This window comes from Coptis chinensis, chromosome 6 (genome assembly GCF_015680905.1).
Source record: "Coptis chinensis isolate HL-2020 chromosome 6, ASM1568090v1, whole genome shotgun sequence".
NCBI classification, from domain to species: domain Eukaryota; kingdom Viridiplantae; phylum Streptophyta; class Magnoliopsida; order Ranunculales; family Ranunculaceae; genus Coptis; species Coptis chinensis.
In genome coordinates this window covers 61,060,670-61,083,856 of record NC_141461.1, presented here as the reverse complement: position 1 = coordinate 61,083,856, position 23,187 = coordinate 61,060,670, and the positions used below count along the sequence as shown (strand labels likewise).

At 37.0% G+C, this 23,187-nt stretch overlaps 1 protein-coding gene across 14 annotated transcripts; it reads right to left on the bottom strand.

The window, feature by feature from the left end:
* Window positions 1–4,347: 4,347 nt before the first annotated feature.
* On the bottom strand, window positions 4,348–21,739 carry LOC147493809 (uncharacterized). 14 transcript variants are annotated; one of them, XR_015198260.1, is made up of 10 exons: window positions 21,066–21,739; window positions 18,295–18,320; window positions 16,385–16,469; window positions 16,059–16,268; window positions 8,504–8,626; window positions 8,367–8,381; window positions 5,723–5,796; window positions 4,843–4,931; window positions 4,689–4,758; window positions 4,348–4,617 (listed from the first exon to the last, which is right to left on the bottom strand). XR_015198260.1 is itself a non-coding variant. In XM_086565324.1 (10 exons), the coding sequence occupies exons 1-9, from the start codon at window positions 21,159–21,161 to the stop codon at window positions 4,692–4,694; spliced, it is 828 nt and encodes a 275-aa protein (XP_086421450.1). In that variant the 5' UTR covers window positions 21,162–21,739; the 3' UTR covers window positions 4,348–4,617; window positions 4,689–4,691. The 14 variants fall into 14 exon arrangements, 12 of the variants coding, with proteins under 12 accessions (XP_086421450.1, XP_086421449.1, XP_086421453.1 ...); XR_015198261.1 differs by having other exon boundaries at window positions 4,348–4,591; XM_086565324.1 differs by having other exon boundaries at window positions 8,367–8,424.
* Window positions 21,740–23,187: the final 1,448 nt, after the last annotated feature.

Below are 23,187 nucleotides of genomic sequence, written 5' to 3'. Positions count from 1 at the left end.
AATTAGTACTAGTTATTATATATTGTGCATTGTGCATTGTAGTAATTATTATACATTGTGCAGTAGTGTCAGACTATAAACAACAAAATTGGCACTATATCAAGTGAAGTTGTTATATTAGCATGTTGTTAAGTGGCAATGTGCTGGTTTGGGTGGATATTTGTGTGCAATTGTTGGTTTAGGTGGTTGAGTGCCGGTGATGGTGCTGGCAGGTTGGGTGGGCATTGGTGATTGGGTGCTAGTGATGGTGGTTAGGTGGGTGGGTGTTGTAGGATGGCTTAGGTGGCTGGTCTATGGTGGTTGGGTGCTGCAGGTGGGGATGTCATTGCTGTTGGCAGGTGGTGTTGTTGGGTCTATGTGTGCTATTTGGTAGTAGTGTTTTTAGTTGTTTTAATTATTGTAATTATCAAATTACTATTCATGTTGTAGTTGTGTATGTTTGCGGAGATTGCTAAATTCATGTGTATGTAGTTAACGACATTTGGACCAAGTTTGTTTTATCAGTTATCCTTATGTACTTTCTTAACTTGTCATTGTTTTAAGTCTATTAACTTGACTTGTATGCTTAATTAGATATGGCAAGGCGTTATGTAATGTTCTTATCGATACATTCAATAGTGAGCTACTTCTAAGTCATAGGAACGAGAACATATTTCATCAAATATCAAAAGAGTATGCAAGGGAAACACATTTGGTCTCGAATATAATGGTCCTATATGAATGAAGACCTTACAAGTGATAGCACGCACTATTGCTAAAGTAACTACGAGGTAGGGGTTTAAATGGAGTTCTGAAGAACAGAACAACGAGCTAGACTTGAATTGGGATCAAGAAATAGCACATAATTGGGGAATGAGAAGCTACAGAAACATAATTTTTCCAAGGCACAATGACATTTTATGTGTTCTGTGGATACCAATGGTTGTTATGGTCCATTGCACATTGACTTTATTTTATGGTGGTTTGTGAAGACATAGTATGGATAATATTAATGTTGAGGTGTATTGTTTATTTATTTATTTATATTTTTTGCCATTTTTATACTTCATTGAGTTTGAAAAAAAAATATATATATATCAAGTAATTCTCTAAAAAGTAACTACTTAAATTAACTTAAAATAAGTACGTACGTAAAACTTTACCTACAAAATGAATTCAAACCTAATTTTTTGTGGTTATGAAGCACTCACCATAATGATTATCTTCCCAAAATTTCAGCTCATTTGGAAACCTCTAACATAGATAAAAATTGTTGTCATCTTTAAAAAAAATCTAACGGTCCATAAATGTTGAATTTTTGTAATTATTTTTTGCCAATGTTAGAAGTTTCCAAATAAGCTGAAATTTTGTAGAGATGATCTTAATATTGAATATATCATATCCACAAAAAAATAGATTTAAATTTATTTTGTAGGTGAAGTTTTACTTACGTACTTATTTTAAAGTTAACTTAAGTCTTAAGTAGCTACTTTTAAGAGAATGACTATATATATATGAAGACTGATCTCGAGAAATTTGAGTCTTAAGTAGTAGTCCTAATTGAAACTCCCAAAGTTAATTTATGACTTAGATCTAATTTAATACCTCGATATATGTATACAAATAATTTAGGACTCCAAAATCTGAGAGATTCAAAATGGGATAAAACAATCAGAGTTTAAATATGACACAAATTCATAATTAATGGCCCTATAATTGTGATAAGTTGCAACTATTAATATCCCGAATTAAAGGCTTCACATAACCTTTCGTTTATACAATCGTAATTAACATAAACTGTCCATATTGATTTCGATAATAGGTAGACATTCCATAAGTATGCACTATGGAAATTCAAACAATAGATGAACCAAATTTGAATGGAGGATTGAAAGGGTCAACGAACAACTTAATTAATATAGAAGGTAATATGGAGTTTTCTTTAAAATTTAATAGAAAATATCAAAAGTAATGACAATTTTTTATAACTTTTGTTAGCTAGGACCAAAATTGCTGTAAAAATGAAGAGATCCAACAATTAGAGTAATGCCGAATAGCTAATGCACGGTTTGGGTTTTAGGAAGCGCATACATGAAACTCCTTATTACGGTCCATTGGTTCTATGGAACACACATAAGAAAACATTTGCAATTGAAGCACAAAATCACATAATAATTGGTAGCCCTACAAATCTGAATTTTATTAGATAATTGGTAGCTCTACAAATTTTATTAGGTAGGTAGGATTGCGTATGTCATTTTCATATGTCATTTTATTAAAATTGTCCTTAAGAGAAGATTTCGCCCCATCTATAGATGCAAACGGCTTCTTAGGCGTCTTCCCTCACATTGACAACAGTAGTGTAAGAGCAAGTGCAATATGGGTGCTATATGGGTTGTTAAAGACCATATAACACCCCAAACACGAAATGACCATTTGAATGGGGTTGCTAGAAGGCTCCTAAATTTGGCTGGTATGATAAACCTAGCTAAATCTGTGGCCTTGTCTAGCAACTGCTAAAAATGAAATCCGAGACACGGACGACACAATTTCTACCATTTTTGCGTTAAAATGTAATGGAATTCTGTTGTTTATATTGTTCACTTACTATTCAACATATGACATAATTTCTACTGTATATCACCGTTCATTGTTACTATTCACATCCACTGTTCACTTTTACGTGAATAGTAATTATGCTGTGTCCGTTTACCGATTCCACAAAATGCTAAAAAAACACCAGTTGGAATAGTTTTCTTGTTTTTGCCTGGCAAGCTAAAAGAGCCAAAAAAATTGATGCGACACCTTTTAACAACTCTCCATTGGACTTGTTCTAAGGTGCACTCTAATAGACTACTCTCTAGAAAAACAAATATAATTTTCTCTGACGGCTAAAGCTTGAAGGAAGAAGATGATTATCTAAAAATGTGTTTTTGGTTGATGACTACAAACCTTTATATAGAGATTCAATGTCGATCACTCACCAAGAGTTAACAAACCAATGTAAGACTAAATCGATAATATAGAGTGCAAAATTGGCTTTCAAAAATTTACCAACCAATATGAGACTATCACACAAAGCAAGAGAGAATGAACACATTTTCTTCTCAACAAAGCATACTCAAGTACTTTGAAATACCAAAATACCAAAAGAAGAATTCCAACAAGTCATTCTTTAGATGTTTATATGCGTGATCAAAGTCATATAAAAAAGTCTCACATTCACAACAAACATATGTTAATCAAAGTGTTTCATCACAGATGTTTTTAAAGTATCTATCAAGGTTTTTACCTTTATATTTTGCCTTGAAGCCTGTTTTAAGTTGATCTTTTGTTCTAGAGAGTCCATTAACCATGCGCATGTGTTTAAGGGCAAGTATTCATATCCGTTCTCCTTTGAAAATGCCCGAACAAGCTTGTGTGAATATTTTGGGGTGTTAATATTCTCACTCGAACAAGCTTGTGTGAATATTTTAAGTTAGTGTATCCTAGAGGGGTATGTATGGTATTTAGGTAATAGGACGGGGAGGTTATTGATCTTTAGGGATAAGAATATTAGCACCCATATTTTACTATTAGTTAGTGAAATATTTTGACCCAAAACCAAAAACTATTCGAACATATCTCTACACTATATGATAGCTGAATTTGCTCAATTAATTAAAACACATCCATCACAAAAATTAAAACAAATCCCCCATTTATTAATAATTTAGAAAAACCTCTCTAAAATAATTTAGAGCAACCTTCCTAATGTCCACTTAAATTATATAATTATCCCCCATTTCTCTCATTGAAATTAGAACAAACCATCTTTTATTAAAAATTTAGAAAAACCTCCCTCTTGCTTGAATAACATAATAACCCATATTAAAAAAAAAAGAAGATAAACCTCACCTATATAATTACAATTACCAATTACAATTAAAATCCAAATAAACCATGCTAACTCTCACGGTTTCAAGACTCAAAGACTTTAGAAAAAAACTGATGCGGGCATACTTGTAATATATGAGACTTTAGACTTTAGAAAAAAACCGATCCGGGCCTACTTGTAATATATTATAGCAAAGATGACACGTTGGAAAGTGAAAACAGTGATTTCAGTTTTAGAAAACCAGCGACTTCGTGAAAGCTTCAGCTTTTCACCAACACATTCACCCAATTTCATTCTTTACTTTTCAAGTGTAGAGAGACAGTTTGCAGTTGGTTTTGCGCGACAACAGGGTACACAAAAGCATCAACAACATGATCGTGCAGCCAGACGTTTTGCAAGATTTTTTGCACTGGCGGCCAATCGTAGAGAATATAGTCTCATTTCAGTCGTCCTTTTCATCTAGTATCTTTAGTATCGTTTGATATTCCAACTTGTACTGTAATTCAAGGTCTATTAAAATGGTGAAATGGGCTTATGTTTCTGGCCCAATGCACTATTGTAGTTACAGTTACCAACAAAGTATGCACAGTTATCAATGCACTATTTGTTGCATTAAATAAAAAACAAAAAAAAGACAGTTCCTTGATATATAAAAAGCCTTGGAATGAGCCTTAGCTATTTCCGTACCGGTTCTGGTAATTGACCCCAAAGACGCTATTCAACAGGGCCACTTTGCTAATCAATAGAAATTAGCACAGAATCTGTGAATTCAGAAAGAAAGAACTAACTTCATCTAAGGACTTACAAATAAGATCAAGTTGGGGTAGAATACCAATTAAGAGGGTTTTGACTTGTTTCTATTTGCAATACGCTTGAGATCTTGGACGCCTCTTTTTCTTTCCCTGCAATGCATACAAAAGCATAAATATTATAACATTAAAAAAGCTCAGGTAAAATGAATTCACTTTGAGTCGGACAATGAGTACATATGGTGGAAATAGACAATGCAGTAGAATAGCGGTAACAGCATCAGAGTCAATATGGAGATCGCAATGTAAAATAAGCTTGCATGCTTCTGCAGATAAACATCAGAAACGTCTATTAATGGTTTTCATAATCTTATAAGATTAGTAGGGTTAGGTATAATCTTGGACATCAAACCATGTCAATATCAAAAAGAGAATTTACACAACAGGTGACCTAGGTTATTGTAAAGATGGGAAGTCTCCCTTTCATAACCTAGTTTTATACAGCAAAAAGAAAAGTCCGAGACTAGTAAGGAAACCCATTTCTTTGTACACATTATATGTTATTTTACTTCCTTCAGTCCTAGATCATCTCCATAAGTGGCAGAGCCAGGACTGTGATCCAGGGGGGATAGTGCAAAACAGTTGGGCCTGGCTATATTTTAAAGAGATTATTTGGTTAACATACTGACTTAATATGCATTGTGATCATGTTACTAATGATTCAGGCAGTGTTGAAATGGTCATGATGTTGCTCTGTTAGTACTTAGTACTACTACTTTTTTTGTCATAAGTTCAGGGGGGGCCTACGCTCTACCTGGCCTGCACATAGCTCCGCCACAGATCTCCATACTCTCCTAAACCAACTCCAAGAAAATTACTATGGCAATTGCTTTAAGTATTTGATGCCCTGACCAACCTAGTACCTACTTTTGTCAGTATGAATGTCTCATTTGTAATGGTGCTATGGAATATATTGGGCCAACCAAATCAACCATCTATACAAAGGTTTTTGTGAATCACCTAACTCAAGTAAACCCTACATCAGTACATAAACATTTTTAATCCACTTCGTTACAGGTTTCGGGCAAGAAAACTAAAAAAAATGGAAGTGACATACCTTGCCCCCTCGGGAAAATGGTTTTCGTTTCCCCGTGCAAGTGTGAGCATCACAAAACTGGCGTAAAAACAATTCTGCAATTAAAGAGTATCACAGACTAAAAAAAAGCAACAACATCAACAACAATAGTTATAGTCAATGTAGTAGTAGAATAATTAGCAGCAGCAGTTGTACTATACTATCAGTAGCCAAGGTGATGGTAGATAAAATGATAATTTTCTAATTTGCAGGAAAAATAACCAGAGGATTGATAGCGAGCTACACCGTTACAGAGGTAGCACCATAGTACCCCACTACATGACAAAAATAAAGAACTGAATACGATTACATAATATAAAGACTCAGTCTCATAATAATCCACTCCTCCCGCGCCAAAACCCATCCACAATTGTTCAAAAAAGTTAGTTCAAAAGCAAGATAATCCACTTACACAGAACCAAAAGTAAACAAAATTCTTCATGCCTTCACTAAATTTTTGGACATATCAGCTATGGACAAAGCTTCCTTCTTAGTTAAGGGGTAAGGAACAAGGATACATGATAAACGGGGAACAAGGTTACAAAGAATTATGGATTATAGGAGTTTGGGATTGTCAAAAATGGGGTTTTCCAATCTTCCTCTAGTTTAACAATTTGTCTGTCAGCAAGTTAATCATCTCCATTGGTATAATCATATCAGTATTCCGTTGGAGAAGAGAATGAAGTATAAACTGAAAGAATACAATAAGAATGCCAACTTTTGTTGACAACGAAGGACATGCCAATTTTTGGGGTGAAATATCATGAATGCCAAGTTTTGTTGACAATGAAGAAGGGTACCAATGGTCTAAAAAACGCTAGGCGGTAGTCGGACGGTAGGGGAGTGCCTAGCGCCTAGGCGGGCTAGGGCTGGACGGTTTTATTTAGGCGGTTTTAATTAATTAATTATATATATATATATATATATATATATATATATATATATATATATATATATATATAATGTATAATTATTTAAATATATATGTATAATTAATTTTTTTTTCTTTGGATAGAACAGGTTATTTGATAAGTGGCAAGCCTTAGCTTGATATCAAAGTTGTTGGAATTGAAAAGGCGAAACGAAATGGAAAAATGGGTCACCGTTTTTCTTCTTTCTTTCATCTGTTTCTCTTGGTTGAAGTGATTGTTTTTTATGTAATTGTATTGTATTGTAAACTGCATGAATTGATTGCAATGGGATGAACTACTTTTAATGTAATTGTATTGTATGGTTGAGAGAGCATAATTGGAGAGAGCAGCTGAGAAGAAGAGCAGGAGAGAGAGAGAGAGCAGCTGATCTTGACCTAGCTGGTGAGTGAGAGAGAGAGAGAGGAGGAGAGGAGGAGAGGTTTGTTGAAGAAGAGATTGAGCAGAACCGTTGAGCCCTATTGTTGGTGAGTGAGAGAGAGGCAAATGCCCGATTGTTTGTTTCTAAGCCCTATCGGGCTTTCTAAATTTAATTGGGCTTGTAACAAATTGGACCAAAAAAGCAAACTGGACCTTCTAAACCGTCCAGCCCTGCCTAGGCCGATTAATCCGCCGCCTAGGCCCGATTAAATGGTCCACCGTTTTATCAACCGATTAGAGTGAAATACAGTACGGCTAGGCACCGCCTAGACGGCCGCCTAGGCCGTTTTTAAGAACACTGAAGGGTACTGGTGTAAACACAAGCTATGTGGCAGAATGCACTGCCATCATAGTATGAATTGAAATTTCGGTTGATCGTGGCTGGTTACAGCTATGGATCGAATCCAATTTGACATCAGCAATTAAACCTTTTGGTGGTGATTGTCTACCTTGGTCTATTTAAGTGAGGTGGTCTCGGATCAAGCACAATCTTCAAGGTCGCTTCTTCTCCTCCACATGGAGGGAAGCAAACTTTTCTGCTGATATTGCATCGAAAGGAGCTAAACTGTACGAATGAGAAAGTGAAATTTGTGTAGGTAGGACCCCTCTTCACTCTAGTTTAGATTCTCTCGAGTAAGACACAGAGCTGAAAATGTAACACAATTTGCTTACTTACCAAAAAATAAAGAATACATGAAGAATGAGAGCAAATTTGCTTTTGATTAGAACCTTTATGAATTTCAAGGTTTTGTAAAACAAGTCAAATATGTTGCAAAATATTATTAAGCCCCTTCCTTCACCACTTCAAAAACACAGTGGAACCCTTTACATGTCTACATATTAATATAATTCAACTTCCCTAACACAAAATTAAAATTTCCAGGGGCTAAAATTGATTTCATATAGAGAGGGTATTAGCAGCCGTTTCCAGCTGTTGTTCCTCTCCCAAGGGTAGGTTCTTATGCATTACTCACCCACTCTACTATTAAGGAGATTAATGGAATTAGAGTTGCCGCTTTCATTTCGGAATGTGGGACGAGACTAGCCCGAAGTTGGGAGCCATTTGAGTGGTTAGTCCTTTTCTTGTTGTTAAAAATGATTGAATTGGCAATATAAAAAAAAATAAATAATAAAAAAAAAAACTCTAGTAGAAGAGCCGACTTTTTGTTTGTTCTCTTGTTGAGATAGTCTTCTTGTTAGGTATCATGGTGCTACCCCCATAGTAGGGTAGCTCGCTAGCACTTCTCAATATAATAAAACAAAAAAGGAAAGTTTACCATGAAGGCGGCCAGCTGGAGGACCAGCATTGACAGGGAAACAATTATCAGCAAGGCTCTGCAGCAATAGAACGGAATATAAATGGATGATAATCATTGGAGTTGATTGCATAAGTGATATAGTGGTCAGAGACAACCTCGCAAAGATGATGATTCCTTGCAGCGGCCGCAGGATTGCATTTAGCTTTACGCAATTTGGAATCCATTACAAGGTCACAATGCAAAGCCCCGCATAAATCTGCCAAGCAATTGCTCTGACTCTGGATAGAAAAAGAATTTTTCATGTGAGTGTCTATGTAAAATGATAGTGTTCACGCTTCAAGAGTCAATAGACGAAGTTATAAGATGTTATGAAAATGTTTCAAAGGTAACACTGCAACCAAGAGCAGGAAGAAATGTGAGACGAGAAGCCCTGAACTGGTCTCACTTTTATAAATACATAGTAAGGCCATTGTTTGTAGTTAAAAACAGATTTCCACTTGATGCGATAACTTGTCTGGACAATGCAAAGTGAAAATGCAAATAGGATACTCAAAAGCATACTGTTAAAGTCTAAATTAATTTCAAGTAACCCCCTAACTTTCAACTACACCTCTCAATAATCGTGTCCCAAATGATCTGTTCATAATGCTCCGCCTCTAAGAGGAGACCACACCCACTAGCATCAGCAAGGCTCACAAAATCAACCGCTCTCCCCACCAAAAAGAGTTTACTTTAGGGCATGATAATTCTTAACGACCTGGAATAGACAGCTTTGAAACAAAAAATTCCCTTAGGATAACTATGTTTGGATAAGTAGTCCTCAACAAGAAAACAGTGTCAAAACTGAAGTGAGGCCGGAACAGCACACAACGCCTACGATAAAGCCCTTCTAAGGACCCAGAGCATTCTCTTTAGAAACAAGAAAAGCAGATACGCAGTCCACCTACCTAAGACCCCAAAACGCCAAGTTGAACACTTAACTGGATCGAGAAAGAAGTAGAAGAAATGCAGCTTTAATACATACCCTCTGTCCCAAAACCCACCCTTTAGGCTAAGTCCAATTGTGCGACAAAACACCAAATATCACGGAAATTCTGATCCAATGGTGCATCAAAACGCTAACCCGCCAATGCTATCGGTATAAGTTTACCTATCTATAGCGCCAGTTTTAACGAGATAGCGTGAAGTCTACACGCCAGTATGAGTGGCGGGTAGAAGAAATCTAAGCCACACGCCACTGTGTGGCGAGTAGAATTTTTTTTAAATCTTTTTTCCCACACGCCTTTGAGAATGGTGGCTGGAGAGTGGAGAGTCCAAAAAAAACAAAATTCCTTCCTATATGCCATTGGTACTGGCGGCTGTAAAAAAACCATTGGTTTTGGAAACGCTAACCTGCTATCACTATCCACTGCACTATTGTGGTTTGGTGGGATAGCACACCAAACCATTGGACTTAGCCTTACAGTTTAGTCGACCTCGCACAGTAGACCAAGGAACCCTTCCCTTACCTATCACCAATTACGACTTTGCAATAAGTTACTTATCTACGTTGATATTGTATCGGGTAGTCTAATATAGACTAAGAAGCCTTCAGAGATTCTGGATTACATCTATTGATGATCACAACAAAACTTGTGTCAAGGTCTTCTGGGAAAGCACCACACCGATGATGGGCTTTGAACCTGGGGCGGTTAATAGGGTACAAATTTTGATACGTGGTATGTTGTGACCTGGATTACTTGTAAAAAGCCTTTGTCTCCTACAATATTAATACATGGGAGTGGGTGACAGATTATTAGGACTCTTCTCAAAATGACCATCTCCAATATTGATACTTTGGAGATGATTATTAGGACTCTTCTCAAAGTGATGATTATTCAAGTACAACTGAAGATGTTTGAGTGGGTGACAGATTTTGTGAAGTGTTTGAAGATGAGTATGCCCAATATCTTGCAAAGCAAAGATCAGATTATTTTGTCTGATTATTTTATTTTGGGTCTTCTTATTGGCGAGTATGCATTAATTTTTCCTATTTAAGTGAATCATGTTTAGCAGGAGAGTTGTGTTTTCCTAGAGAGAGGCTCTGGCTTTCTCCCACTATAAAACACTTGAGAGATCTCTTACAACACCCTTTTTTCTTTCTTCTTAATGCAAGTTTATGAAGGTTTTTCTGTTCTTATCCTAAACCTTCGTCTCCCCTTGCTCTTTTTAGTTTCTCTTCGTAAAAACCTTGCCTTCAAAGCATGGACCTTTACGAATTTGAGAACCCAATCTGTTCTTCTGTAGGGACAACACATCAAGTAGCATCAGTGAATGTTATTGCAGCTCAAGGTGCGTGCTTGAATGACACTTGTGCCTCTACCAAAGTCTCCTTTGCAGATGAAGTAAGTGGGGGTCAGCCACAACAACTTAATCTTCCAGAAAATCAAGCTTGAAGAAGTTAAAAATATAGCTCAAGATCTGTGGGGGATTGGAAAATAGTCACTTGGAAAGGGGTTCTTCATGATACGCCTGGTATGTGAAGAAGACTTGAGAAATATCTGGGGAGGTGGGCCATGGAAATTTGGAGACCAAGTTCTATGCCTTTCAAAATGAACCCCTGACTTTGATCCAGCTCTCCAGCGAGCTTCCACAGTGCTGGTTGGATCAAGTTCCCCAAGATAGGCCAGCAATACTGGGACTATGAGATACTAATGTCTATGGGCAAAGTTCTTGGGTCTCCAGTGGGGGTGGACAGACATACTCTGAACAGGGAGTTTGGCTTCTATGCTTCCATACTGAATTACTGATTGAGATCGATCTTTCCAAACCTATTCCACAACAGTTCCTAGTAGAAGAGGAAGACAGTAAATCTTTTTTCCAAGATGTGGAAGCTGTCAAACTACCCACATTGCAAAAATGGTCGGGCATCTTATGGCTGAATGCACAGATATGAGAAGAAATACCATTTAGAAAGGGGACTCTGAAAGCAGGAAGACTGCAACCAAGGTCTCTGAACATTTTCCTGGTAGAAACACTGGCAAAGAAGCTGTAGTCACAGAACAACGCGAAGAAGAAGAAGGAAAAAAAAAGAGAGGAACAAAAAGAGAAACAAGAATGTGGATAAACAAGAATCAATCAGTGGCCCAAAAGACTCCCAATGCGTGGAAATCAACAACCCAGCTACTGAAGTTGGTGAGATCTTCCACAACACAGCCTCTGGGTTGGTGGAAAACAATGCCAGGGCTTCACAAGTTAACCAATCTCCAATGGTGCCTATCATAGTTGAGAAAACTCCTATGGCTACTACAATAGTTCAGAGAGTTAACGACACCGATTCTTGCGGGTGGTATGCCTAGACTTGGTCTGGTTTCAAGGCTACTGTAGCAGTTGTTATTAAAGACAACCATTGGAATCTGCTTAATTTAGTCTCTGAATTGTTCAATAGACTAGGTATAGACCTCTCGAGGCTACATCAACCTAGCGGGGAAGATTTAAGGATCTAGAAACCAGAAACAGATAGCACCTTCTCAATTCAATCTGCATTTGGAACAGTCAGAAAAAATAACAAGAACTCCTGGCACAAGAAGATCTTGGATACACACATTCACCCTTGTGCTTCTAGTCTAGCCTGGAAACTACTTCAAAAAACAGTTCCAACTGACGACAGAATCATGAAATCTGGAATCAAGCTAGTTTCTAGATGCCACTTCTGTCACCACGAAGAGGAGTCGGTACAACACATACTTTGGGATTACTCCAAAACTGAAGAACTTTGGGTTTGGGCAGCTGGTATGTTTGAGCTGAATCCCATAGAGCTCAACTTCATGCCACTACTAGGCCTTTCCAAAGGCAGATTCTCTATTCTTCAAGATCTTTGGAATGCTGCTGTAATCCATCTCATGGTAACAATCTGGAAAACTCAAAACAAAAGCCACTTTGAAATAAACCAATATGTTTAAGCTATATGAAGAGAAATATCTTGAGGGCATTCGAGTGTCAAGCTGGTTATCTAAGGTGAGGATGCACAATGGCGTCCTGGACCTAAGAATTCTAGGAAGACTTGAAGTGACGAGAAAGAGAGCACCACCACAATACATACAAGAGGTCCACTGGATTCCACCCATGGGTTCTGTCATCAAATGCAATACTGATTGGTCAATCGTTGGAGTTCGTAGTAGAGGGGGAGCAGGTATCGTTTGCAAGGATAAGGATCTAGCAGTAATGGGAGTCCTAGCAGTTGGACTAGGAAAGTGACCTCATTCCAGGCCGAGTGCATAGCCAAAGATATGAAATGGAGTAGATTATGGATCGAAGCAAACCATATGCCTCAGTCAAGGTTTTTACCGGGAATGCTATACCATGGACCCTTAGAGCTAGATGGAAGCACGCCACTAAGAATCTACAAGAATGGAAGCTGACACACATCAGTAGGGAAGACAACTTTGGAGCGGATTCTGGAGCCAGAATGGGATCCTCAATGCTAAGGCACTTCAACATGGAGTATAAGCAGACCAGACTTTGTACAACACATAGAAAGTCGTTTTAGGACTTACTATGGGTTCAAATAAATCATGTTGTAATGTAATGTCTCACACATCCATTCATTTATAATAAAATTCATTTTTCTGAGCTGGAAACAAAAAATCAACCTCGAATTTCTGAACAAACAATCTTAGGGGAAGAGAACTACGTCCACAAGCTTCTCCCCCTCCAAAAGGGCTCCTACTATGCATTCATCCTGTGTAATAGCTTCCTGGACTAAAAATCAGTGATGTAAAGTGTCTTGGTTGTTTGTGGAATGTACCATTACAAGAAGCAAAATAGGTACCAAAGTTCTGAGATATTCACTGCTTTAGAACTAACCTTGAATGTCCCAACATGTTTATCTCGTTTTGTAGAACAAGCACCAAAGTGCAAATGGAACTACTTAAGCACTAGGTGAATACCTTGTTCATAACTTGCGAGAAAAACCTCCTAAACACGATTCAAAATTTTTTTGCACGCAAGGAATTTTATTATAAATGAATGGATGTGTGAGACATTACATTACAACATGATTTATTTGAACCCATAAGTCCTAAAACGACTTTCTATGTGTTGTACAAAGTCTGGTCTGCTTGTACTCCATGTTGAAGTGCCTTAGCATTGAGGATCCCATTCTGGCCCCAGAATCCACTCCAAAGTTGTCCTCCCTCCTAATAGACGTCCCTACTAGGACTTTTCTTTAATTGTTTTTTTTTTCTTTTAACTACCAATGTTCTAAAAAATGCTAGACGGTAGTCGGGTGGTGGGAGAGCACATAGCGCCTAGGTCTTCTAGGGCGCCTAGGTCTTCTAGGCAGCGCCTAGATGGGCTATGCGGTAGGCGGTTTTTTTTCATATATATTTATAGTCTACACACCCATACTACAAGAAATGAAGAAATCAAACATTTGCCATAGTTCAAAAAATAAACACAAACAAGAGTACAAATTACAAAAAGGCGTAACAGTTGAAAAAGATGGCAAGTGATCTGCTCAAGTTGAATTGGGTGACCAAAGAGCGACTTCATATAAAAACACTTTATCTTTCTTATAGTAGCACATAATTTACATTGGCCTTTAATCTTTTAAACTAGTTCATATATTAAACCTTCATGGGCTTTTTATTTTCAACATTTAGTCATTTTTCGGGAAAAAAAAAAAGAGTGCCCGCCTAGACTGCCTAGCCCACTTTTGGAACCGATTTGGGCCTAGGCTAGTCGGTTGGGCACTGCCTAGCGCCTAGAGACCGCTTAGGCCGATTTTTAGAACACTGTTAAATACCCACGTCACATATCAGAAAAGCCCAGTTAGATTGTTAGGGTTTCTAGGGTAAAGAAGGTAATTTAATTACATAGAGAGTTGTAGCTGGGGCAGGGAATCGGGTCGGTTGACCTGAAACCCGACCTGACGGAAACCCGTTTACCCTGGGTTCGGATATGTATCTCGGGTTTGGGCTATAGATGTTGTAACCGATCGGGGGTTCGGATTCGGTTTAACCTAAAAATAAAGAAAACCCGATTATATATCTGAATTGATGTCGTTGTTTTGTATTAATCTAAGGGCTAAAGTTGTAAATGCCATTTATGAATTTTTTAAGGCATCCTTGTCTCTTTCCCACAATCCCACGCCAACCCATTCTCTTTTCCCCCACCTTAATTATTTCATCTTCTTCTCCAAGTGACACATTATTTCCATTAATATCCCGAAGAAAGGTGGACTCAAAGAATTTTACATCATCAGATATTGATAGGGGGTTTAAAGAAAGATATTCTCCTTGTTCTTATAAATCTTCCAGTCTCTCTACTGTTCCTATATTAGATATGAAGAAAGATGTGCAATGGAAATTGTTCCAATGATTATCTTTAGCGTGTGGGTTCTACTTTTTCAGATTGAATTTTTGATTTAGGTTGTTTTACAGTCTTGTGTTGTGATTTAACCTTAAAGAATTGGGGGCTTGGTGGAGATTGCTTAGGGATTTTAGTTCGACTTGGTTACCCGACCAACCTGACATTCATTCGGTTTCGAATTCGGTATGGAAATTGGTACCCGAGTCGGGTTTGGATTTGGATTCGGATATGCAAAAAAAATGATCGGGTCCAATATGGGTTTCTGCATATCCGCCCCGAACTTGACCCGTTCCCTCTAGTTGTAGCCTCCATTCAGTTAACTATTTGTTTTTGAGAAGAATTATTATTGAACAGAAATTTTGATACTTGAATGAAAATAATGGACTGTTATTAATTATTTTTCATAACGATTGATGCTCCACACTTTGTTTACAACATATTCTACTTTCCGAATATTATCTTTCCATATTTAAAACATTTTTATTAGACATCTATAAACCACTGAATTTTTTAAGTATAATGAAAATTGGAAGGTTATTAAAATTGATGGCTCACCTACAATATGCCACAGGAATATCACTAGATGATTCCTGAATCCAAATGCTTTTACATTATCTACTCAGTAATCCCATAGGAAATCAAGAATAGCTTATGTATTTTCTTTATCGTAGCCTAAATATTTTCTTTATCAGGGAAGTTACCAAATGATGTACAATTCCAGGTAGGGACAAAACTCACTTGCCACTGAAATCTGAATATATAGTTCATGCTCCATTTTCTATTCATGCAATTTTTTTTCCATCCAACAGGAATATATAAACAGAAGGGTATTAAGAACTATTTACTATCTTATTTCTACATAGACCGCCTGTCAAACACACTCCATCAGTCTATATATCATAGATTATCAGGCTATTCTAGACATGATATTCTACAATTTCTTATACGAAAATCCAGGGTACATATCCTACTTATTTCTACTAGCTTATGTTACTTGACGTATTATGTATATCCTTCCAATCATTGCAATTTTCTTTACTTCAAAGAAGTAGCTGCCTTTCTAAATTTTATCCTAGGCTTATAATTCCTTGCTTGCAACGAGGTTTTATTCTTATTAATCAGAATGAAATGTTAACACTAAACCTAGTGAGAGAGATGTCTTCTGCTAACACTAATCCTAGTGAGAGAGATGTCATCTTATATAAAGGAAAATGGCACTCAGAGAGCTGTATATGTGAACTGCAACTTCTTGAAACCAAAATTTTAGAGCTAAATGTCAAAAAAGCAAATAAAAGAAAAAAAGAAAAAGAAAAAAGCAAATGCAAGAAAATTAAATAGGGTGTATAGAGTCCCACGCACAGCATTCAGCAAATTGTAATGCCTATTATCAAAATGCTGGTCGAGAAACTTCTCTGCACGGAAGCTTTTCTTACAGTATCCACACTGCCACTCATTTACATCCATATGAACTTTGTGCTGCTCCTGATCTCTGAACATATCATTGTCAGCATGAAGCCGGCAGTTAATTGGAAATTGATACTTATCCTGCTCCACAAAGGGCATCAGATACTGCACCAAAGGTTGATACACAAGTAAATTAGTTTACACTTTTACGGAAGGACAAGAAGTCAAGAAGTACTACAGGTGGCTACTTTTACTTCCACAATGTTGTACTTTGTCGTTACCTCATCGACAGCTTTCCAGGCTGCCCTACTTCTCTCTCGGGAACAATGTACTTCATGGACACGTTCTTGCTCTTGTTTAAGAGTTCTGAAAGTTAAACCATTACAAGCATTAAAGTATTAAAGATAAGGATGTTTTAACGATGAACAGTAGGGAAAACAACAAAAGAAATACTCACATTTGAAGGAATAGCTACATTAAGAGACCATATACAGTGAAGTCCGTCACAAGGACCACCATTTGGTCCTTTTTCAAATTGTGTAAGGGTCTCTATAGGGCCTCTAGGAAGTATAAATTCAAACTAAGAGAGTTCCCTATTTGATTTTGAATTTGTTTCTTAATTTGCTTACGAGACTTGCGGAATCTTATTAGAGAGTTGCTCTTGGGTTAGTCAAGGATTTTTGTACCATAGACCAATTGGTGTTGGAGAGTTCCTTTTAATCTGATGTAGAACGTCTTGCCATGCATTATCTTAAACCAAGAAGATAGGTAAGAAAACACAGAAGAAATTAATTTATACTTTCTATCAAACTTTAATGTTGATGGGTTTCTATTTTTTATTTCAGCAAGTAAATTTCTATTTTTGAACTTAGGAAAGCAAGTTTCAAAGTTCTGAGTTTTTCTCCTTTCTAGAAATCTAGTTTCTCTTAGGATACTTACTCTAGTTTCTCCGTTTCGTACTTGGTTACACTGCTCCATCTCTCAGGACGAATATACATCACCCCCTTAACCACTATATCCACCTTCTGAAATGTCTAACCAAGTACCTAACAATGTTGTTTTTTCATTAAGTCAAACCCCATAATATGACAAAGAACACACGACTCATGCGGAACTTATATCATTATGAAGAATGACCTCTAAAAACCTAAGAGTGAGTAAGCTCCTTCATCAACCGAAGGAAAACTCTAAAAAGAGTAAGACATATATAGACGTAGATGTAGATGGATTAAATTTCATAATTGAATTCTTTTTTGTTTTGTCAAACAATTCTTCTTTATCCTTTCTTTTTATTTTTGAAGATAAAAATTGGATCCTTTATAACAATAACCATTTTTTGTTTAAATAAAAACTCTAACCATTCTACTCCTCATTTTCTGCTACTTGCCAACCCAAGAATGATATGGATGAGCATTACACAAGCCTAGAGAAAGACCAATAAGCAAGAACCTGGCATCAACACAGGAGAATGATTCAAAATGAATATCTTCCTTCACAAAAAGTTGTTGATAGAGAAGACACAATTGAAGGAGACAAAGATTAATTGGCTAGGAAAATCATGGATGGGAATAATACGATCATGGTTGGGAAGCCCAAAAGTAAGATGAAAGTAAAATGATGTAGAGGAGAATCTCCCACTCTTCCAATAAAGTGAATAAACCAAATCTGTCTATCACTGCCCGAACCTATAGGCAGAACTTCATCAAAGTTTGGCGTGTGTGGTAGCTACTCTCCCAGTCTCCCTGACAGGTAATGAGATAGATGTGACCAAGTCCCTAGAAAGATTGACATTGCTCATCCTCATGAATTCGCAATTCAGAATTTCCTTAATTATTTATATGCAAGAAAGTCTTGATTAAAAGTTCGACTTAGAATGTCTATGTACATACACCAGAATGCTACTACGTATATAGCACAGGTTTTTGAGGACCTTGTTGTATGTTATAGGTGATTTCTATTTAATTCATTAAAAAACCAAATAAATAAATAAATACTGATAAAAGACAAACAAATTAATGCATTTGATAAAAGTGTTCTTAATATGTGCACAGAAGGGTAGTGAAAAAAGTCCAATCTATCTGACTGACATCTGACAGAATAAATCGTTCGAATCCTTTAGAAAATATTTTTTTAAATCCAATACCCATTAGTTAGATAATGAGATTCAAAAAATCTAAAGAACTACACATACCTTCCTGCGACAGTCTCCTCAACGTCCTGTGCAAAACATCATCAAATGGCATGTGCATTAGAGTGAATCAACAGAAAAATGTCGATCTTCTGTGGCTAATGCATATACTGATAGTCTGATAGTTTACCTCTTCAAGAAAAGAATCAAAGCAATAAACGTAGAATATACTAAGAGACAATGTCAAGGGACAAGTTGAGATATAGGAAACATTAGTTATTAGGGGAATGGTAAATGAGAACTACAAGGAATTACATCTAAACCACTAAGGGGTGCTTGTTGGGAAAATATTCTCCAGAATACAATGGAAGAGGAAGCTCTACTTTTACACATTATCCAAAAATAAAAAATTGCCTTTTCCAGGAGTAAGTCCCACCAATCCAAGCACAACTTATGTATTTACTTGTTTGATTTTCACATTGATAAAGAAGGGTTCTATCAATACCGATATTGAGATACTAGGATGAATGAGAGCACAGTAGATATAAAGAAAACCGATTCACCCTTCTTATGTAAAGCACAATGGATTCTTTTATCAGGACATCTACATCCTTTCCTTTCAAAATTTCCAGTACTGAATACAGTTTCTTCTGTCAGCTGAGACTTGCTTTTCTTCATATACGCCACCACGCTGTGTATGAGAACAAGCCAGATTGCTTCAGTTAACCTGGAGAGGGGAGACAACGACCATTTGAAGAACAACATGAGCAAGGATTGGTGGCTATTCTGACATGAAGGCTAAGATAGTGATCCATCTTCTTCTTGAATGGGTATTCTTAGGACTTCACGGTGATCAGATTCAGTAGCGAGAGGGGAGGGTGCACGATAACAGAGAGATGCATGCTTTCAATCAGATCATTAATAATAATGAGTCCGAAGACTGTCAGCTAAATATTCGATGTTCACTGGCTCGGCAATCAAGGATAACATGAAAATGAGCCAGATAGATCCATTGTTGGCAACCTTAAACTGGGTAGATAACAAGGGGAACTGTACACAGGTTGTGTTGGGATCCTTTTCAACCATCAAATGATCCTATTAATTGGCAACAACATTCAAGGAGGCCGCTTCCATTTTAATATAGTTGTTGGAATATAATGTGATTCAAGAGATCAGAAATCAGTAGAATGAAGCTTTAGCATTCGGCATGGCTGGTAATGTGCTATATAGTAAGTTGAAAAGAGTGGGAGACCTCTTTTCCAAGGTTTGTTGGAAGGACTGAGGAACATCTTGTTGAAGATCTTCTGCAATCTCTGCTATAATGACATCTCTAACATACAATACTGTAAAAAGTCATCATTCACCTGAAAAACTGCCTCAGTTCCTAGTACCATTTTGAAGTAGGCTATAATCGTACCACTCTGCTTAATGATAGACTAAAAACATTTCTACTTCTTCTGTATAATTGAATAATGAAAGTATTTTGTTACTCTATTCCCCATTGCATACCACTCACAATCAAACTTCTGCTTAAGTCCCATAGTCTTCTGCTCTTGCAAGCCGTCCAATTACACAAGATTTCCAAAACCATGTGCAAGATGGACTTTGCCATAGACTTTGACCATGTTAAGTAGTCATTCCTTGGGTATGTGTTGCGAAGGATGAAATTTAGGGTAAATAGAGAAAATGGGTCAAAACTTGTCTTACCTATCCAAAAAAACTCGTGTTTCGAGGGTAAAGTTTCCTACTTCGCATGGCTTATCAACCTGATTTTTAAAAGGCATATAAGGAATAAGACAGGGTACACTTTCTCTCCCTCCTGTTTCATCACTGTAACAGAAACACTCACCAAACCCATGTAAGTTGCAAACATTGAGGTTTAAACCAACTTGCATGGAACTAGGAAGGTCGCCATATTTTGCATGTATGTTTCAAATATTTCAAAAACCTAATATTTGGTACAGGAGTGGAGGAAACCTATATTTATCCTAATTTAGGCGTGTTTAGACTGGGCAGCCTTCCTTCTAGAATCTAGATCTCTTGGTCTTCCTCTTGAGGCAACATACTAGAATACATCCGTGTGACACTCATGGTCATAGAGAAGTTTAACTTGAGATTTACTACATGGAAAGAAATATTTTTTCTGAAGGGGAAGGATTGCTACTGTAGTCAAGAGTAAGTTTTCTAAACTTCCTATACACTTTTCTCCTTACTATCCCTATTATTGTTGCAAAGAAAAAGGGGTTCTTGCTAAAGGGGATCCTAAAGGTTTCTTGAATAGTACTAGATATATTCAGCATGGCGATACTTTTTTTTTTTTTTTTTACCAAAGTGCTTAGGAAGATAACAGTAAGGATGGTGGAGGACAGAGGTGGGGAGTTGGCCGCTTTTAAGTGTCTGCCCATGGGAAGAAATGGCTACTTGTCATCAACATTTCACCAATGACTGTTTTTATCCTTGGAGCTTTCCCTGGAGAAAGCCCGAGCATTGAAGAATCTGCTAGTGTCGTTGGAGATGGCTCCGGGATTGATAATTAGCTTGGTCAAATTAAAAGTATATGTTGCAGAGTGGAGAATATTCATGAGATTGCAATTGGGCTACGGTGTGAAGTGGATCAATTTGCTTCTACGTAGTTGGGATTACCTTTGAAGGCACAGGAAAAATTAAAGAATAGATGGATGAAGTAGGCATTAGAAAAAAATAAAAATAATAACATTGTAAACAAAACAAATAATAACAATTTTAAAGAATAGATGGATGAAGTAGGCATTAGAAAAAAATAAAAATAATAACATTGTAAACAAAACAAATAATAACAATTTTTATAAGTGTACCGGATATCTTTGCAAAATAGATAAAGAGGCTTGGCCGGACTGCAGTACTAAAGAGAAGGAGATGTAGAGAAGAGTAGTGCCGATGGACCATCCCATCTTCTTGTCTTGCTATCGCGCCTTAAACTCAGTAATAATAAATAAGTCAGTAGTACTCTGTAGTCTGTACACCCCACTTCGATCCAAAGATCTAAATTCCTGGAAACATATGTCGAAATGCCAAGTTGTTTCGATATTTCTATATTTTTACCAGTGTTCTAAAAAACTGTTTTGGTAGATAAATCGGGGATCCGATTAGAAGGTCCCAGGGCAGCTGATTAATCGGTCTGCACGGCGAAATAAGGAAGAATTGGAAAAAAAGGTCAAAAAACAGGGGAGACGATTTCAGATCCGGCGATTAAACACCCATTTCCTCTTACCTTTTAAATCACACTCTCAACACTCTTTAACTCTTTCAATTCAATTCCAACTTTCCTCTTAACCTTTCAATTCAACCCTTTTTCTTAGTTGTGCTGGTTGTGAATATTAATTTACTCGTGAGTTGTGATAGGATTCTTAACTCATCAATTTGATGAAAAACCATAAGTAATCTTTTGATTATTGGAGATAAACCACCTAATTGATCCTTTTTTGATTGGAGATCAAACCACCTAAACTTTCTTATTAAATTGATCGATGAAAACAGAATTACATCTTACTTCTTTTATAAGCAACTAAATTAACTTCTAATCAAAATAGAAGTCTATTAGTAACTAGAGTACTACTTAGTATAAGTTTCCTAACATTCTCTCGCCCTTCAAACACTGAGTAATGAGTAGGCGAGTAATAGCACGATTATTCTGCTTGAATAGGCCACCGTGTAATAGTCAGTTACCAAGTCAAGTGGTAGAATTGGTGGAAGATGTGAATCTGGTGAGATATGAATGCCTAACTTAATTTTGAAGGATGTGAGACATGGAAGACTGGATGGATTCAACAACCAGAAGAAATATCCAACTTGTACGCAACAGGACCAATGCCTAAAAGGACCATAAAACCTTGGTGAAAGCTTCCAAAATGTTTGAGAAGCTATTGTAACTTGAGTACTTGACGGTAAGGTTGCAATCCGAGAAAGACCCAATCACCAACCACAAAATAACACTCGGTGCGTTTCAAATCAGCATAAAACTTCATTAGACTTTGAACCTTTTGCAAATGATCTTTTAGAATTTTTTAAGTATGATCACGATCACGTAATGCGATATCAACAACATGGACAATTGTGGTATTAGGAAGATATGCAGACACTAATGGCAATCCTTATACCAGAAAGGATACAATGACAAATAAGAATATGGCCCAAATAAGCAACTTAAGGTTGACCAAAAGAACACTTGGATTCCTTGACAAATAACTTGTGGCTCTGCAGGATACCAAGAACAACATAAAGATGTCGAACATGATCGGATAGGGAAGAACTGTAAACCAGAATGTCGTTAAAGAAAACAAAAAAACAAATATGCGCAAATAGGGACGAAAAATATCATTCATCAAACTCTAGAACGTAGCCGGTGCATTTGATAGGCCAAAAAGCATAACGAGAAATTCATAGTGACCATCATGAGTGCGAAACACCGTTTTAGGAATATCAGTTCCACGTACATGAATTTGCCAAAACCCAGAACGAAGATCCAATTTAGTAAAAATTTTAGCACCATGCAATTCATCAAGTAGCTCATCAACCACGGGAATTGGAAATCTGTCTTTAACCGTTTGTAGGTTAAGGGAACGATAATCAATACACATGTGCCACGAGCCATCTTTTTTTCGAACCAACAAAACATGAGATGAATATGGACTACAACTAGGGCGAGTAAGACAAGCAACAAGTAGTTCGTGAACAACGTGTTCAATCTCAGACTTTTGAAAGTGTGGATAGCAATAAGGCCGCACATTAACAGGAATGGAACGGGCAATAGTGGAATATGATGATCATGACAACGTTGTGGTGCCAACCCAGTTGGTGAGCTAAACACATCCGTAAAGTGAGAGAGAACTATACCAATTGCCGAAGGGATATGAACTGTAGAAGAATTTGATGGTAGAGATAGCTGAAATAGGACACCATGTCGCTCGCAGTTGATTA